The following is a 15,962-nucleotide window of genomic DNA, read 5'->3' as shown; positions in this document are numbered from 1 at the left end:
ATTTAACTTCTAATTTTTTTCCTAAAATTGGTTTTTAATAGAGTAACATGTATACCTACCTCCTATGCAACAAAGTCGCTATATACACAACAAAAATCTAACTCTTTATTAATAAGCGAAACCATGTATAATTTGGTGCCAAAAGTATCAAAGTATCAAATTTTGGTACTTACATGACATAAGTTGACTTCTATTCTCAATAAACTTTGTTTTTAATACAAATCGACTTCTATTCTTTGTAAATTTTATTTTCTTTTTAGTTAGTGTTCATACAATTGTTTATTTACTTTATAAAATAAAAATATTTTTAAACGATTTGTAAATTATATTAAAAATTTATTAAGTTACGTTAAATTAAGTAAAATAACTTATATTTATTTTTAATTTTAGAAAAACTATAAACTACTAAATAAACTACTAACACAAATTGACTTATATTCTCTATAAACTTTATTTATTTAGAAATTATATTAAAAATTTATTAAGTCGCATTAAATTAAGTAAAATAACATATATTTACTATTACTTTAAAAAACTACTAACTACAAAGTAAACTATTAACACGAATTGACTTCTATTATCGGTAAACTTTATTTTCTATAGTATTATTTTAAAAATAATTAAGTAATAGCCAATGACTTTAATAACATTTATTAACTTTTAAACTGAAAAATATTGATTTAACGATTGTATTTGTTACTGTCCAAAACAATGTTTATTTACTTTAAATTAAAAGAACATATTTTAGCAGTAACAAATTTATGGGCAGTATTTAGATTATATTAAGTAATATTAAATTAAGTTTAATAACATTTATTTACTTTTAATTTGTAAATTAATTTTTATCGATAATTAAGTAATATTAAATAACTATATTGAAAAGGCTAATTATAAGATAATTATCAAATTATATTATTTAATATTAAATTAACTAAAAAACAGATATTTGGTTCGTAAGATAGAGATACAATTCATTTCACAAAAATAAAACTAATATGTTAGATTTCTATATCAAGTAAAACAATGCAAAACTAGAATTATAGTGGAAATTTCATAACGGATTCGATTGTTTTTAATCACATAATTATTTTTTGCAAGTACCAATTTAATATTGATATTAATATATTAATTTTAATTCGTGTTTCGCACGAATTATGAATAATTCTCTACAAATATTAATTCGATATTTTTAATCTCGGGTCCATGTTTAGCACGGGTTATCAACTATCTATACTAATAAGGAAACCATGTTTAAGTCTTAAATCTTGGCACTCGCTGGAAAATTATACAACTATTTTTAAAATTTTATTTAATAAAATCTCAACTGACAAAAATTAAGTCTACTCTCCGTAAATTTTATTTTCCTTCAATTTTTATTTGTTGCCGTATATCCCAGCTTCGGTTTACTTTAAAATAATCGTATTAGTAAGTTAACATGTCAGATTTATATAAGTAAATAATTAGGTGCACGTATAACTAGAACTATACGATGAAATTTTAGAGTTACACTTAATTTCGATTTTTTTAACTATATTTTAATAACATTTTATATATTATATTTAGATCTTTATTTTGTATAAATTATGAATTTCAGTTTTATATAAATAATAATGTGATTTTATTATTTTTAATTTCGGAGCATGGATTACCAACTGGTAACTCCTAGTAACAGAAAATATACTATTTAACAAGCATGTATAATAATTTTGTACCAGGCCGTACCAAAAATCACTTTTTTACTTCAAATTAACCACATTTTAACATCGTTAATGAATTTGCTCTAACCCTTGGACCAATAAACTAAACAGCTCCGACCAACATAAAAGTTCTCAATAACAACTAAATGAGAAGGAAAGATAAGTAAACCTGGATATCCCTATGTAATAATTCATGTTCAAGGTCAATTTAACCATAAAAAATCAAACAAATCTCTCAATTGAAATAAGTGAGCACGGTCGTGTGGTCAAGAGTTTATCATCTATCCTCCTAGATCCTGTTTCGATCATCACATGCCTAGAGAATTTATGAAAATAGATAATTATTTGTAAAATTATAAGGCCTATTTGTCAAAAAAAAAGAAGCAACAAGTAAAAAGACATTTCATGTAAAAACAACTTTGTGAGCACTCTTTTCATAACCTACCTGTATTAGAGTAATATTGCTTGTTTTTCAACTAGAGGTTCTCATATTTGTAGTTGCATACAAAAATGTCTGAAAGTGAAGATGAAGTTGCTGTTGGGATCGATCTAGGCACCACATTCTCGTGCGTTGGGGTTTATCAACACGGCCGGGTTGAGATCATCGCAAATGATATGGGTAACAGAACTACACCATCATATGTTGCATTCACCCATGATGGCCGTCTCTTTGGAGAAGCTGCTACAAAGCAAGCAGCCTTAAATCCTGTCAACACCATCTTTGGTACTTCATTACTCATCTATGATCTGTTTATCTTTGCTGTACAATGGCCTAAATTCAAAGTTTTGCTTACAACTTGCTTAAGATAAGTAACAATATCGATTCTTTGATCGTTCGTTTAGTATCAAAATCCTTAAGATAAGTAACAATATCGATTCTTTGATCGTTTGTTTAGTATCAAAATAATGAAAATGACACTCTTTTAAAATAACATAGATAAGATTCGAATGACAAAGTTTAACTAACAAAAACTTGAAATGTAGACGGTGGCGGATCCAGCCTCGAATATAAGGGGTGTCGGAATTATTTTTTTAACGAATTCGAGCTGAGCATTTGGCATGTTCTGCTCGAGTTTGCCCCAATGAAAAAACTTTTAACATTAAAAAACCTTAAGTAGGGGCAATCTTTTTTTTTTTTGTAAAAATTAAGGAGGTCATTTTTAACTTTTATATAATTTGAATATACATATTAAACTAAACTAAAAATTAAGGGGGTCGGATGACCCCCTTACCCCTTAGAGGATCCGCCTCTGAATGTAGAAGCTAATGATAATAATTTAGCAATAAAAACTTAACATGTTGAGGCTTTTAGCTAGTTAACAAACTTTGCCGGTGAAAATTTAGAAAATAAACAGCATATTACCGAGATATATTGAAACTAACAAAGTTACTTGTATGTGCTTCAATGAGTGTTTATACAGATGCTAAAAGGTTGATCGGAAGGAAGTTTACGGATTCAGCAGTACAAAGCGACATGAAGCTCTGGCCATTTAAGGTAGTTGGTGATTCTGCTAACAAAGCCAAGGTAGTTGTCAATGAAAAAGGTGAGGAGTTAAAACTACTCTCAGCCGAGGAGTTGTCTTCAATGGTGCTAAGTAAGATGAAGCAAATTGCTGAAAACTACTTGGGAAAGAGTATAAAGAATGCTGTGGTCACAGTCCCTGCATACTTCAATGACTCACAGCGCCAGGCTACAAAAGATGCAGCAACAATAGCAGGCCTCAATGTTCTGCGTATTCTTGTGGAGCCAACAGCTGCTGCAGTTGCTTATGGTCTTGACAAGAAGCTTACAAGTAGATCGGCAGAGGAGAGAATCATCCTTGTTTTTGATCTTGGTGGTGGTACTTTTGACGTGTCTCTCGTCAGAATTAGAAAGAACAATTTTGAAGTACTGGCTACTGAAGGCGACAGTCACCTTGGAGGTGAGGACTTTGATAATCGTTTAGTTACCTATTTTGTTGATGAATTTAGAAAGAAGTACAAAAAGGATATCAGTAGCAATGCTAAATCTCTAAGAAGATTGAAAAATTCTTGTGAAGAGGCCAAGAGATTTCTGTCAAACAGTTGTGTGGCCGATATTGATATAGATTCTTTGTATGAGGGAATTGACTACCACACAAGAATTACTCGAGCCAAATTCGAGGAGTTGAACAAGGATCTGTTTAACAGTTGTGTGGAGACCGTGAGGAATTGTCTGAAAGCTGCAGAGATGAGCAAGGATAGTGTCCATGACATTGTTCTTGTGGGTGGATCTACTAGAATTCCTAAAGTGCAGCAGCTGTTGCAAACATATTTCAATGGAAAGGAGTTGTGCAAGAGCATAAATCCCGATGAGGCAGTTGCTTATGGTGCAGCTGTCCACACTGCTGTGCTAAATGGTTTGGAAGATCTTTATACAAGTAAACTAGAACTGCTTGATGTCACTCCTCTTTCACTTGGAGTCAAGGTGAAGGGAGAGGTAATGAGTACTGTCATTCCAAGGCACACAAGAATTCCTGCCAGCATAGAACGCAAGTACACTACGTCTGCAGATTATCAGGATGCTATCTGCTTTCTAGTTTATGAGGGTGAGAGACCAAATTCAGCAGATAACAACTTACTGGGAGAGATAACACTCGAAGGCCTCCCTCGTGTACCAAGAGGTGAAGTTGAAGTTTCAGTCACGTTTAACATTGATGCAGATGGGGTGTTAGATGTTACTGCAGAGTGCAAGATTGGTCGAGTGAAGGCCAATACAAGAATAACCAACAACAAGGGAAGACTTACAAAGGAAGAGATTGAGAAAATGATAAAAGACTCGGAGAGGTACAAGTCTGCAGATGAGAAATTCAAAAGGAAAATTGCAGCGATTAATGAACTGGAAGATTATGCATATGAAATGAGGAGTACCATTAAAGATAATCGTAATCTTCATGGAAATGCCTGGAAGAAAGCCGTGAAAGCTATTAACGAGGCTATTCGTTGGGTTAATGCAAACAGGAGTGCTAAAGTTGTGACATATAATTCCAAGAGGAGGGAACTGGAAGATCTCTGCAATCCAAAGAAGAGGGATTATCGCAGGCCAACTAGAATTAAGGTCGAGAATATTGACTAATCTCTCTGTATCATTGCATTCGTTTGGTGTTGTTAGCATAATGTCAAGTTCTGTTTATGGATCAGCTTTTATGTAATGGACAACTTTCATGAAATGTACTTTCAAGAAACTTGAGAAGCTTATTAGACATTCTAGCTTATTAAAAACACACATTGTATGTGAAGAACGGCTATCGACCTTTTCTGCAATTTTTGTGAGAGTGTAATAATCCTAGACTGTGTTCACTTTGATGGAATGGAATGAGAGAATGTAATAAAATTTGAACTCTTATTTGGGTGAGGTTAAGGAAAATGTTTAAAATTTTCATTACTTCTTCCATTCCATTCCAAACTATTTGAACTAGAATTCTAACACACATGTTTTGGAAGGAATTCTCATTCCATTTCTGCATCAATTTTCCTACAATCCTCATCATAGAAAATTTAGACTACCTTATATTAATTCATAATTTCACTCATATATACTTTTTTCTACATAAAGTTTGTATATAATTTTTCATTCTATTCCTTCCTCTTTCCATTCCCACCAAGTGAACACATCCTTAGTGGGATATATACCAACGTTGATCTTACTGATGAACTAAACACAATCAAATTTAACGAGTTTATCTTTTGTCGTCCCATGTATTAGATTTGATTCTCTCTCACTTTTGAAATTTGTTAGAATAAATACTTACTTTGTAAGGTATACAAGTCTGCCAATTCAAAAAACTATATTAAGGTCTCTAATTTAAATTACCAATTTAAGATTCTTCAACATGACCAATCAACATAAAGAAATTAGTTTTTAAGGTCTCTAATTTAAACTACCAATTTAAGATTCTTCAACATGACCAATCAACAGAAAGAAATTAGTTTCAGTCTTCGCAAGTGACATGGTAGTGAGATGGTAGACATGCAAAATTCGTGCATGAACATTCCTAATTTTTTTTATTTAACAAGAAATTGTTTGTTAAAGTGCATAATGTTAAGCTATTTCTGAGCAAAAATGGATATTTTGATTAAGGCATAGTTGTATTAATCTTGTTCCATATTAATTCAGTTAAAAAGGACAACTATTTTACCTTTCGAATCAATTGGCATTTTGACTTGAATCAGAAGAGTCATAGTTTACGGTAGTTTTATCACTTTAGATTAGTCCTCATGAAACGAATTATCCTACTACAAAATCGCTAAGAGTGTCGCTTTTGAAGCTTAATACCGAGACTCCTCACTAAATGGGCAATTTACAGCTATATAGGTCGGAATAAATCTACTATTTCAGTAATATCTGATCTCTTGGAATTTTAACTTCCAAAACAAACTACTAGATCTAATTCATATTCCTTATCTTATGGGGGCTGTGTTTGCTTTAATAACTGTTAGCTCTGCACCAGCCCCCCGAATAGTGATATTCAATAGAAATTAGGAAACCGCAGAACATTAAATTAGAAAAACTCTGGTAAAATCTCCGACCAAAACCCATAATATATACTATTTTCATAAATTACATGTTCACTTTTTGTTCCTTTTCTGGGAAGACATGGCAAGAGCATCATAAATCTTCCGCTTGTTGTTTTGTTGGTTGTTTCCGCCCATGCTTGCTGGGCTTCTACCTTGAAACTGCAGAGCACCCTTCACGAAAAACTTTAATTTCCACAATGTAGATTCACTCTGCATAAAATTATACCATTAGAAACACAGATAAATACAATTAAAGTAGTTTTCTAATACCATATACTGAATCTGACAAATCGGTACCAGGGAATCAATGTCAAGGTCCACCTCCTGACTAGTTGCATGAAAGCTTGGGTAATCATGGGAAACAATTAGAAGTGCCTTGTCAAGATCTTCAGGGGACAAACTTGTAAGAGCTGCACTAAGTTTTTTCTTCTCTTCAGTTGACATCCTCCTGTACAAGTTTTTTAATTTAGTATGATTGTAGCCATTACGCTAAATGTATTATTAGTATTACACAATTTTCCAATTGGATAAACTAATTCATCTTCATAATCCCCAAATCTTCCTACTAAGAATTTAACTTGTGTTTCGTGATGGGAAGACAAAGAACTCTATACAATGCAAAAAGGAAAATGAGTAGAATGCCTCCAATAACTTAATCTAACAAGCTTAAGTCGCTGCTGCACAAACATAGTAAAGTTCATGATAATTGACAGCAAGAAGGTATCAAGCGGGGCCCTTCATTACCCGCACTGGCGGACTCTCTTAATCTCCACATACAACGAAACGATGACAGTGTGGGTATAAAAACTGACTCATGACAACTTGTTTACAGAGTAAACAACGCCCATGAGGGACTTCATTTATTGATATCTACTGATTTTATGCTATGATTCATTCATACATATTTTATTGAGTGCATATACTTTTTTAGTAGAAGAAACTACTAAAAATGTTAACAAATTTAGATGATATTAACAATTTTTTTGCTAAATAGGATTGCATAAACTCAGCTTGTGTTAAGCTAGCATGTCGAGTCCCTGCATCCATGTCCAATTACAATTCAATATCCAAGAATCCTGATAACTCAAAATTTTGGAATCGAACGCTTGGATACATTCCAGTTTCCCATTCCCGCACCTAAGTCCCGGGTAAACATAGCGTGTTGGGGGTCATGTTGTGAAGGTCAGCCTAGACCCTCGCCTAGACACACACATACCATCTTGAAGTTGGCATTGCCCACCCACCTCAGCTTGAGAAGAGCAGGGGGGAGGGAAGAAAAGAGTGAGGCCCTGCCTTAAAATTTGAATTCCTCTTCTTTGTTATAGACTTACAGTATTACACTGTCCTTTTCAACTCTATGTTATAATAACTAATAAATTTGAAGGTATTAAGGAGAATTAAATTGCTGAACTTGGAAAAAGTAAAATACTTAATTAGTTCTGGGCTTTGTAGTAAAATAAATCATCAACATTGTGTTAATATTTAATTTTCCTTATTACCCAAAAAATATTGTCAGTTTTTCATTTATAATTTAAACTCTACATCGACTTATAATCATAAAATATAACTGTTTTTGTGTGCATACATGCTGATATGCAGTTTTTTTCCTGAATTTATGCTTCTCAATTCAGTATGGCACATAGCTCAGCTCGCGCTTTGCCCAGCTTTGTATTATGCTGATGTGCATCCCCTCCGCATTGGAGGCAATGAAATTAATTTACGAGGTGTAGAGCAGTTATGGTGTTAAAATGACTTCAGAATCACATACAAATTACGAGGTAGGTACGATGATTTCCTGGAGTACCCCAAATACATCCAGTAAACGTCTCATCTACAAAACATATAATCTTGTTTATGTATATATATAAATCACTACAAAACATACATATTATATCTGTACATGTTTAAAACATCCTTGGATTATGTCTAATTCGCATATATAGTGTAGTGTGTAGGGTTGATTTAACAAAGATATAGAGTAAACTGTTTAAGTTTGGAGTAGAATTGGTATTTGCTCTAATAATCAGACACAACAGATTTGGAGTGCTAAGGTGGTTGCAGGACAAACTTGTCAAAGGGACTTGTCTAGACCACATCCGCCCTCGTAATTTTAGAAGAAGCGGAGGGAATAGCAGATAATATTATAGCCAAGTTCCTATGGGTTGACTCACAATTGATTACTGATGATTATTAGTTAGTACACAGATATTTTCAATGATTAACACCACTCTTCTACACTAATGTAAGAAACTGAATTTAGAAAATGAAAGAACAAACCTGCATTTTTGAAGGACCCTATTTCTTAGTTCTTCCAAATTCCTATCAACCTCTTCAATCTGGATAAACCACATAATATAAGATATTATATAATATAATTATCTAAAAGAATAATATACATAGCTAAAAGATGTTTCTGTAGAAATTAGCATGTCCACAAATATTATATTTTGTTCTGAAAATAACCTCAATGCTTAAATCCTTCACTATCTTTGCATGAGTTGCGTTCTGAGCTAGCTGCATATCCATCTGAGCATCTGCTTCTTCCTCTTTTTGAATTTTTTCCTGTAGTGAAAGTAATGATGTTAAAAACATTTTAAAATCACAAAATGGGGGAAAATTAAGAAATCATACAATTCTAACACACCTTGTAACATCTGAAAGAGAAATAGAACATTAATTACTAGTTATAGACGTAGAAATACTCCAGAGGGACAGATCCAGAAACCTAATAGTCTGGGAGCAAGATGTGTACCTCTTCATCAACTTTTGGCAAAAGTTGCAGCCATTTCTCATCAACTTTACCCAGCAAAGTTTTTGCCATAACGTGAACATCATCCCTTTCATCATTGTATTTCATGGCATTCTTAAAAATTAATCTCACATCTGCATATATCTCTCTTACACTTTTATATCCATTACCATCCTTGGACTCCATTTTGTTTTTGATTGTACTGAAGTCCATCGGCTTTTCGATCACCTAATATACAGCATCTTAAACACATTATCTAAAGAACTAATGTTGAAAGAAAAATGAAAAAGTAAAGTCAGATGTCTAGTTTTTATTAATACTTAAACTGGCATTAAGATGCGCTTCATATAGTGAACAATCATAAAAGGAGTCAAAAGCTGTACCTCATAATAGTCATGCAAATCAAGACCTACAACATCCACAGGTTGCATGAAAGGACCTGCCCACTTGTGTTGAGTAATCTGACAAGAAAATTTTGGCATGTCAGATGACTTTACTCATTTTCGCTTTATATTAATCACACTATTGATCTGCTTTGACATGCGTAAAAAATAATATAAGAGAAGTTGCAAAGAAATATTGGATTATTGGGTCAAAGATAAATGTCCATGAATTATCATCTTCCACTCCTTCCAGCAATAATGACTTGTCCATGATGATTTGTTTATAGTCTAGTGGTGACTGGGAAGGCTCTTTTCCCCTTCCCCTAAGGCTCCGCTCTTCTTCCAACTTCCGTCGTCTCTGAGGCTAAATATTATGGGTTCAAAACCTCACTGTCCCCTCCCAAATACTTAAAAATCAATATTAAAATCAATGATGAAGATTTTGATACAAATTTAAATAAATATTTAATAAAAACTTGAAAATAATTCCTTCATCACATGGGATAAAAGTTAGTGTAACGAAAATTATGTAAACATACCCACTGACAGAAAAGCCAACCACGACTTTTTCACCACCTTCTAAATTTCATATAATCAGTTGGCATACATCAAGACATCAAGAAAACTATTTTATACCAGAACTTTAACATAAAATCATATTAATAATTAATGCAAAAAATAATTTAACTTAGGATTAATTATTCTTTTATAAATGTATTTTGCAAGTATATTAATAGTTTTCATAATTTACTTTTTAATTTCAGTTGTACCAAATTTATTTGGCAACAGTACACTTTTTCTTAAGAGCAATTTATTCCAAACTCTTACAAATTAAGGGCATATCTTTTTGGTATAACTTTGTAACTTATAGCTCTAATAATTTTAATAAATTGTGAATCACTATACTAACTATAACTAAAAGTTTTTGTGGTCAACATAGTCTTGACTTTTATACTTGACCAACAACTTGATAAACCGAAAAACTTACATAGTACTACAGAAGAAACATGTAGTATAATATCTTCCTAACTGCATTCTCACAGTAGTTCTAAAAAGTTAAAAACATCAAAAAAAATATTATAAATTGTAGGGAACAAGTAGCCAGGGTAAAATTCTCAGAGAACACGCAGTTTCAAGAGAAACTTGCCTGTTTTATTATCGTCCCAAACTGGCGCATAAGCTCTTGCATTCTCTTTGCCGCAACTGACTCTCTATGTGATGCATTCTGTTGCCTCTTTCTGTAGCTAGCTAGGATTGAGCTACCTTTTGAAGTAGTTAACTGCTTTTTACTTGATGTTGAGTAGAATTGCTCAACCTTGTTTAATGTTTGTTCAAGCTGCAAGAAAATAAACGGAACAGTTTTACAAAAATGTTGTAAAGGTTACAGATATAAAATATTATAGAGGTTACAGATATCAAATATTATAGGCTCTCATATCTAAGAGAAAGTATATACAGTAACTTAGTTTTCATGATCAGCTGGGAAATTGAAATGTTTTTTCTAACATCGTCGTTATCTTAATTCACTCCCGATACAATAGGCTATATCTTGCAGAAATTTATCTGGAACACCATCTATAACATACTATTATGAAGTATTACAATATAAATCTGAATAATTAGATTTTTCAATTATTATCTACGTTTAAAGTTTGAGTCTAAAAACAAGACCAATCTACTGGTCGTCTCGTCCTATAAAGAGGTTGGTACTAAACTTTTAGATGTGACGATGGATAATCTGGATTTATTACGAAAAGTAAATTCAAATTTGCTGCATAATTCCTTTAATTTTTTTATACATTCTGGATTTTGATACAGGTTAAAGAGAGAAAGTTAGGAGAAGTAGGTTCATGGGAAAAAAATTCTACAATCCTGTGAATAAATTTTAGCACAAGAAAAATCCTATAAAACTGGTGCATGATTTATATAAACTTCTACAAGTTTCCCAGAGAAAATGCACCACATAATATAAAATTTATTATGGCCAAAATGCTGGTACCCTTCAACGGGAAATAATCAAATCATGTTACTATTCGGATAACAACTTTTAATGGTTAAGGCAATGTCAAATTCATTTTACACACCTTATCAACCTTTGTGAACATACTATCAACACGTTGCCCAAAACCCACCACCTCATCACCATTGAGGTCTTGATATACTGGTTCTGCTTTTACATTTGAGTTCAATGCATCCACAATTCCCATATCTAAAAAGTAACAAAAACAACGGAATCATCTTCAATGAAAATAATAATTGAAACTATAATGGAATGGGAGTGTATTACAAGGGAAATTACTGCACATGGAAAAAGATTTTGCAACAAGTTTAGAAGAAACAAGAGAACATTAAATCAGAAAATCCGGATCAAGATTTTTCCTACCAAGAAAAAGTCAGTTTAAGATAGATTTTTTAACACAAATCTATATAAATCATTTTATCTTGTGGGAACTAATGTCGCACTGGTCTGTGGTTATCCATGACCAAGAGATTATGAGCAGATTCTTGTATCCGAAATGCCGGGGGTCAATCTCTGGAATCAGCCACCCTACTCTCTTCAGCAGGGGCAGTTTATCAAAAGCATTAAGCGCACCAAAGCGCAAACCCTCCCCGGAGCCTAGGCGTGAAGCGCAAAAGCAAAGCGAGCCGCACACTTGAAAATAATTCTAAAATATTTATGTCAAACTAAACATATAATGACATAGTTTTATCACAAATTTTATACTTCGTAATATTAAATCATACTTCTAAAGGAAAATAAACATTTTTAATACATCATAATATATTAACTTAGATTTCTCGGGCAAAAGCAATTCTAAATTTTAATATCAAGATTCAAAATTTAAAGTTTATTCGTAAGCTCTATGCTCCCAGATTATATTAATCATTTTCATCTTGAAAATCTTTGTCCCAATCATCTTCAAGTGTTTAATTTGTCCCAATCAAAATTTACCAGAACACATAACTTGAAGCATACAGTTAATTTTGACTGTTTAGGTTTCTGAGCCTGATTTTGATTGTGACTAGGAGTACTGAGGCTCTCCAACACCGGAAGCTTTTGCAAACGCTCTCCAACCTAATCTATCATTATCAGCGAAGACAAGATAATTATCTTCGTCTGATTTACTTTTTCTCCTGATTTGTGCTAAATGATCTTCGGTTATGGTTTTTTTTCCTTTTCAAAACTGCTGCAATGCTTACTTATGTTGGACTTCTAAATTTTTATATATTATCTGGGCTAAAATTGTTGGGCCTTAACTGATCGAGTAACACAACCCTATTTTTTTGTCAAGCTTCAATGAAGCGTGTTTTTTTAAATCTTCACGCTTTTTTGCGCTTCGCGCTATGCGGGCATAAGCACGCGCTTGTATGTGCTTCATACATTCCTAGGCGCTTTGACTTCGCTTTGGTGCGCTTTGCGCATAGGCACGCTTTTCACAAAACTGGGTAAGGCTGCATACATCCTACCCTCCTCACATCGTGCTCTTTAAGAGGGATAATGAGTAAGTGCGTCCTTTTTGATTTTAAGTTATTTTGTGGGAGAAATGAGAACGAGTACACAGGTGTATACACACTAAAGAACAGGCGTGACAAACATATTACCAAATATTTTATCTACAATGGATGCTGGTCGCTCGCATAATAGGCGCCACTGCAGTACACATAAGCTTCTACGACTACTCTCCCAAAAGCAAAAGTTTCTCAAAACAGACAATTTCAATTAAATTTTCATTGACAACATGCACGGAAAAATAATTACCCCGTATCTCAACTACAATGAGTTATGAACCAAAAAAATACATATAAGCATCTACGAAACTGATGCAGGACAGCCCCCTAGCCCCCATAAGGAACTACAAGACCTCTCCCAAATTTAAATTGTTTTGGAATTTCTTACCATCCTTTTTGGTCCTTCACTTCTCATGTAACCAAACTAAGATAAAATAATCATATTTCATCTTTCTGATAGTTTAATTCATCACATCTCAATAATCATAATCACATTTCATTATATCTTTTTAATAGTTTGATTTTATAGGCTTGTTTTTTAGATTCTATTATTTTATTTAATGCTTCTGCATCTGCAAATTTTAAAAAAATAAAGTTATTATCTACACATTACTTAATTGTTTTAAACACGTACCTAGAACTGATAAACTAGGATTTGTGGCACTTTGGCGATCAATTGGTGAACTGGAGCACTGGAAGAGCCGTGTTTTCAAAGTACCCCCAAAAGAACTGCAAATAAACCAAACAGCACATTCGCAATAATGAATGCTTCAAATGCAAGTTGTAAAAAATAATCAGACAGAATCCAATTCTGACTACTGTTGAACACATAGATAATTAAGAGTTACATGTGCATATACATATATACCAGATCTGACCTGATAAGAATCGAAATACAAATAAAAGGGAAATTAAGGCATACATGTATCAGAATAGTAGAGTAGTTAAAGATTGGGGATTAATAATGTTGATGCACAAATGGAGACGATACCCGTGTTTGAAAAGGAAAAAAAAACATACTCTGCTGATCATTACATTTCTATACATAAGATGATACAAAGAACATATTATTGCAATTGCAACCCTGCCTCTAACACATGAAAATCTCCTAGGTGGATATCAAAATTACGCAAGGGTATCTCTCTCTCTCTCTCTCTATCTCTCTCTCTCTCTCTCACACACACCTCTTATAGTTTTACGTTGATTAATTATTTAATGGATATTTCATAATCCTAACGAAATTCACACTTTACAATCTTTTTAAACCTCCTAATTATATATGTAAAAGCTAAAAATCGAATAAAAAAACCTGTGAACTCTAAGGTGAATACACCAAACTACCTATAGAACCACGATTCGACAAGGATTACTTCATTCCTCTGTCATTTATCCACTTCCAACACAAGCTTACGATATCATAACCAAGGGCCTTCTTTCTTATTTATCACTAAAGCTACAATTTTTAACGAAACTACGAAGTAAACAACAATGCATGTATTTCGATAAAACCAAACTGCGAAAGCAGCAGCCTACGAGTTGAAGCTTACTTGTTCATTCCTTATAAACAGTAATAAAATTCAATTAGTGACATTTTAGAGCACAACTAAATTCAATTTATTCTAAAACATGAATAATTAGTATACTAATTGCGCACAGCACAATTAAGAAAAAAATTATTATATATACATATATGAAGATATGAAGAAAAACACAAAATTGAGAATTAAGACTTGAAATTGAACATAAATTGAAGTATAATTGAAAAATTATACCTACCAGACGATGAAAATGAAGAACCCTAATTTAGCTGTTCTTGCTCAGAAATATATCACCTTTATTTGCAATCTCACCAGTCACCTCGGTACAATGTAAATTTTGTTAAGACCTTCAAAATAAAATTAAAATATGTTCATTTGTTAAAAAAGTAAATTAAAACATGTATCTGAACATAATTATATATTTTGTTAATTATATTACATTAATGTTACAATTATAATCTATTCTACTTACACCCGCCTTCTTCCTAAATTTTCCCCTCTACATTTAAACTTATTTAAAGTAACAGGGTTGAAATCGAGAAAAAATTTTATTTTAGCCAGTTTGTTACTTTATCGGGAGTAAAAATACACTATTTTTATTATTTTGGGACCGGAGAAAAATATTGTTTTAACTAGATTATTACTTTATCCATTATTATTTTATCAAGGTTCAACTGTAACTTCAAACTCTTCTAAAAAATTTTAAACAATCAAATAATAAAAGAAAAATAGAAAAATAAATTAAAAGACTATAAGTTTAGATATTTCAATTAAAAAAATTATTTTTAAAAAAATTGACGTCACAATAGATCATAAACAAACTCACATGTTCACAAATTAAATACAAAATTTCAACTAAAAATATAAAAATAATTTTAATAAAAAAATATTAATCTGAGCATCCCACGCATTAAAATCACGTTAAAACTTGAACCTTAAAATTAATTTACATGCTCTTCATCACAACAAAATAACTTTTCTTATAAAATAAATTAATTTTTACATTCTTTTGCATAATTATTATTTCATAATTTTCACAAAAGTTAATAATAGATTTTATCCTCTTGAAAAAATATTTTTTCTATCAGTATACTATATAATTTTGAAATAAAAATATGATGTACAACAAAAAGGAAACCAATTTCAATTTTATTTTACTGCATATACTTGTAATGTTTTTAAAGAAAACCAAAAAGGCCATGCAACAGAATCCCCAATTTGGATCGGAGTCGAACATCAGGAAGATAAAGGTTTTCTGGTCTGTTATTAATCTGCCTATTTTTCAAGATGGGATATTTTCTTATGATATCAGTCGACCTCAAGATGGTGTTAAACTTCTTGGGGAGCTATAAGTATGGATGATGGGTTTCTTAAAAAAAAGTGTCCAAGTCCGTAGAAATTATGGGTGTAGTGGAGCAATTTAATGACCCCCAATGTGAGTTGGTGTTTCTTAGAGCCGGTACGGGGTTAAGTAAACTTTATTATGCTCTCCGCACTTACCCGCCATAATTTTTTATAGTATTCTACTTGGTTCGATGCTTCTTTGAGG

General features: G+C 32.2%; 2 protein-coding genes across 3 annotated transcripts; one reads left to right on the top strand and one right to left on the bottom strand.

The window, feature by feature from the left end:
* The first annotated feature begins 2,207 nt into the window (after window positions 1-2,207).
* On the top strand, window positions 2,208-5,028 carry LOC141659344 (heat shock 70 kDa protein-like). Its single transcript, XM_074466155.1, has 2 exons — window positions 2,208-2,421; window positions 3,119-5,028. Exons 1-2 carry the CDS (start codon window positions 2,208-2,210, stop codon window positions 4,789-4,791), a joined length of 1,887 nt encoding a protein of 628 aa, XP_074322256.1. The 3' UTR covers window positions 4,792-5,028.
* A 1,046-nt stretch (window positions 5,029-6,074) lies between these two features.
* Window positions 6,075-14,780, bottom strand: LOC141659343 (transcription factor GTE6-like). 2 transcript variants are annotated; one of them, XM_074466153.1, is made up of 10 exons: window positions 14,652-14,780; window positions 13,510-13,604; window positions 11,450-11,574; window positions 10,513-10,701; window positions 9,366-9,443; window positions 8,986-9,210; window positions 8,697-8,795; window positions 8,511-8,569; window positions 6,531-6,681; window positions 6,075-6,443 (listed from the first exon to the last, which is right to left on the bottom strand). In XM_074466153.1, the coding sequence occupies exons 3-10, from the start codon at window positions 11,570-11,572 to the stop codon at window positions 6,285-6,287; spliced, it is 1,083 nt and encodes a 360-aa protein (XP_074322254.1). In that variant the 5' UTR covers window positions 11,573-11,574; window positions 13,510-13,604; window positions 14,652-14,780; the 3' UTR covers window positions 6,075-6,284. The 2 variants fall into 2 exon arrangements, with proteins under 2 accessions (XP_074322254.1, XP_074322255.1); XM_074466154.1 differs by having other exon boundaries at window positions 14,648-14,758.
* Window positions 14,781-15,962: the final 1,182 nt, after the last annotated feature.

This window comes from Apium graveolens, chromosome 5 (genome assembly GCF_009905375.1).
Source record: "Apium graveolens cultivar Ventura chromosome 5, ASM990537v1, whole genome shotgun sequence".
Lineage (NCBI taxonomy): Eukaryota > Viridiplantae > Streptophyta > Magnoliopsida > Apiales > Apiaceae > Apium > Apium graveolens.
Note: the sequence above shows the minus strand (reverse complement) of the source record. Positions and strands in the feature narration are given on the sequence as shown.

Coding starts and splice junctions, on each gene's coding strand:
- LOC141659344 (XM_074466155.1), top strand. CDS start 2,208: ATGTCTGAAAGTGAAGATGAAGTTGCTGTTGGGATCGATCTAGGCACC. Junction 2,422..3,118: donor TCCTGTCAACACCATCTTTG/GTACTTCATTAC, acceptor GTGTTTATACAG/ATGCTAAAAGGTTGATCGGA.
- LOC141659343 (XM_074466153.1), bottom strand. CDS start 11,572: ATGGGAATTGTGGATGCATTGAACTCAAATGTAAAAGCAGAACCAGTA. Junction 8,570..8,696: donor TGAAGGATTTAAGCATTGAG/GTTATTTTCAGA, acceptor TGGTTTATCCAG/ATTGAAGAGGTTGATAGGAA. Junction 6,444..6,530: donor ACCTTGACATTGATTCCCTG/GTACCGATTTGT, acceptor AATTTTATGCAG/AGTGAATCTACATTGTGGAA.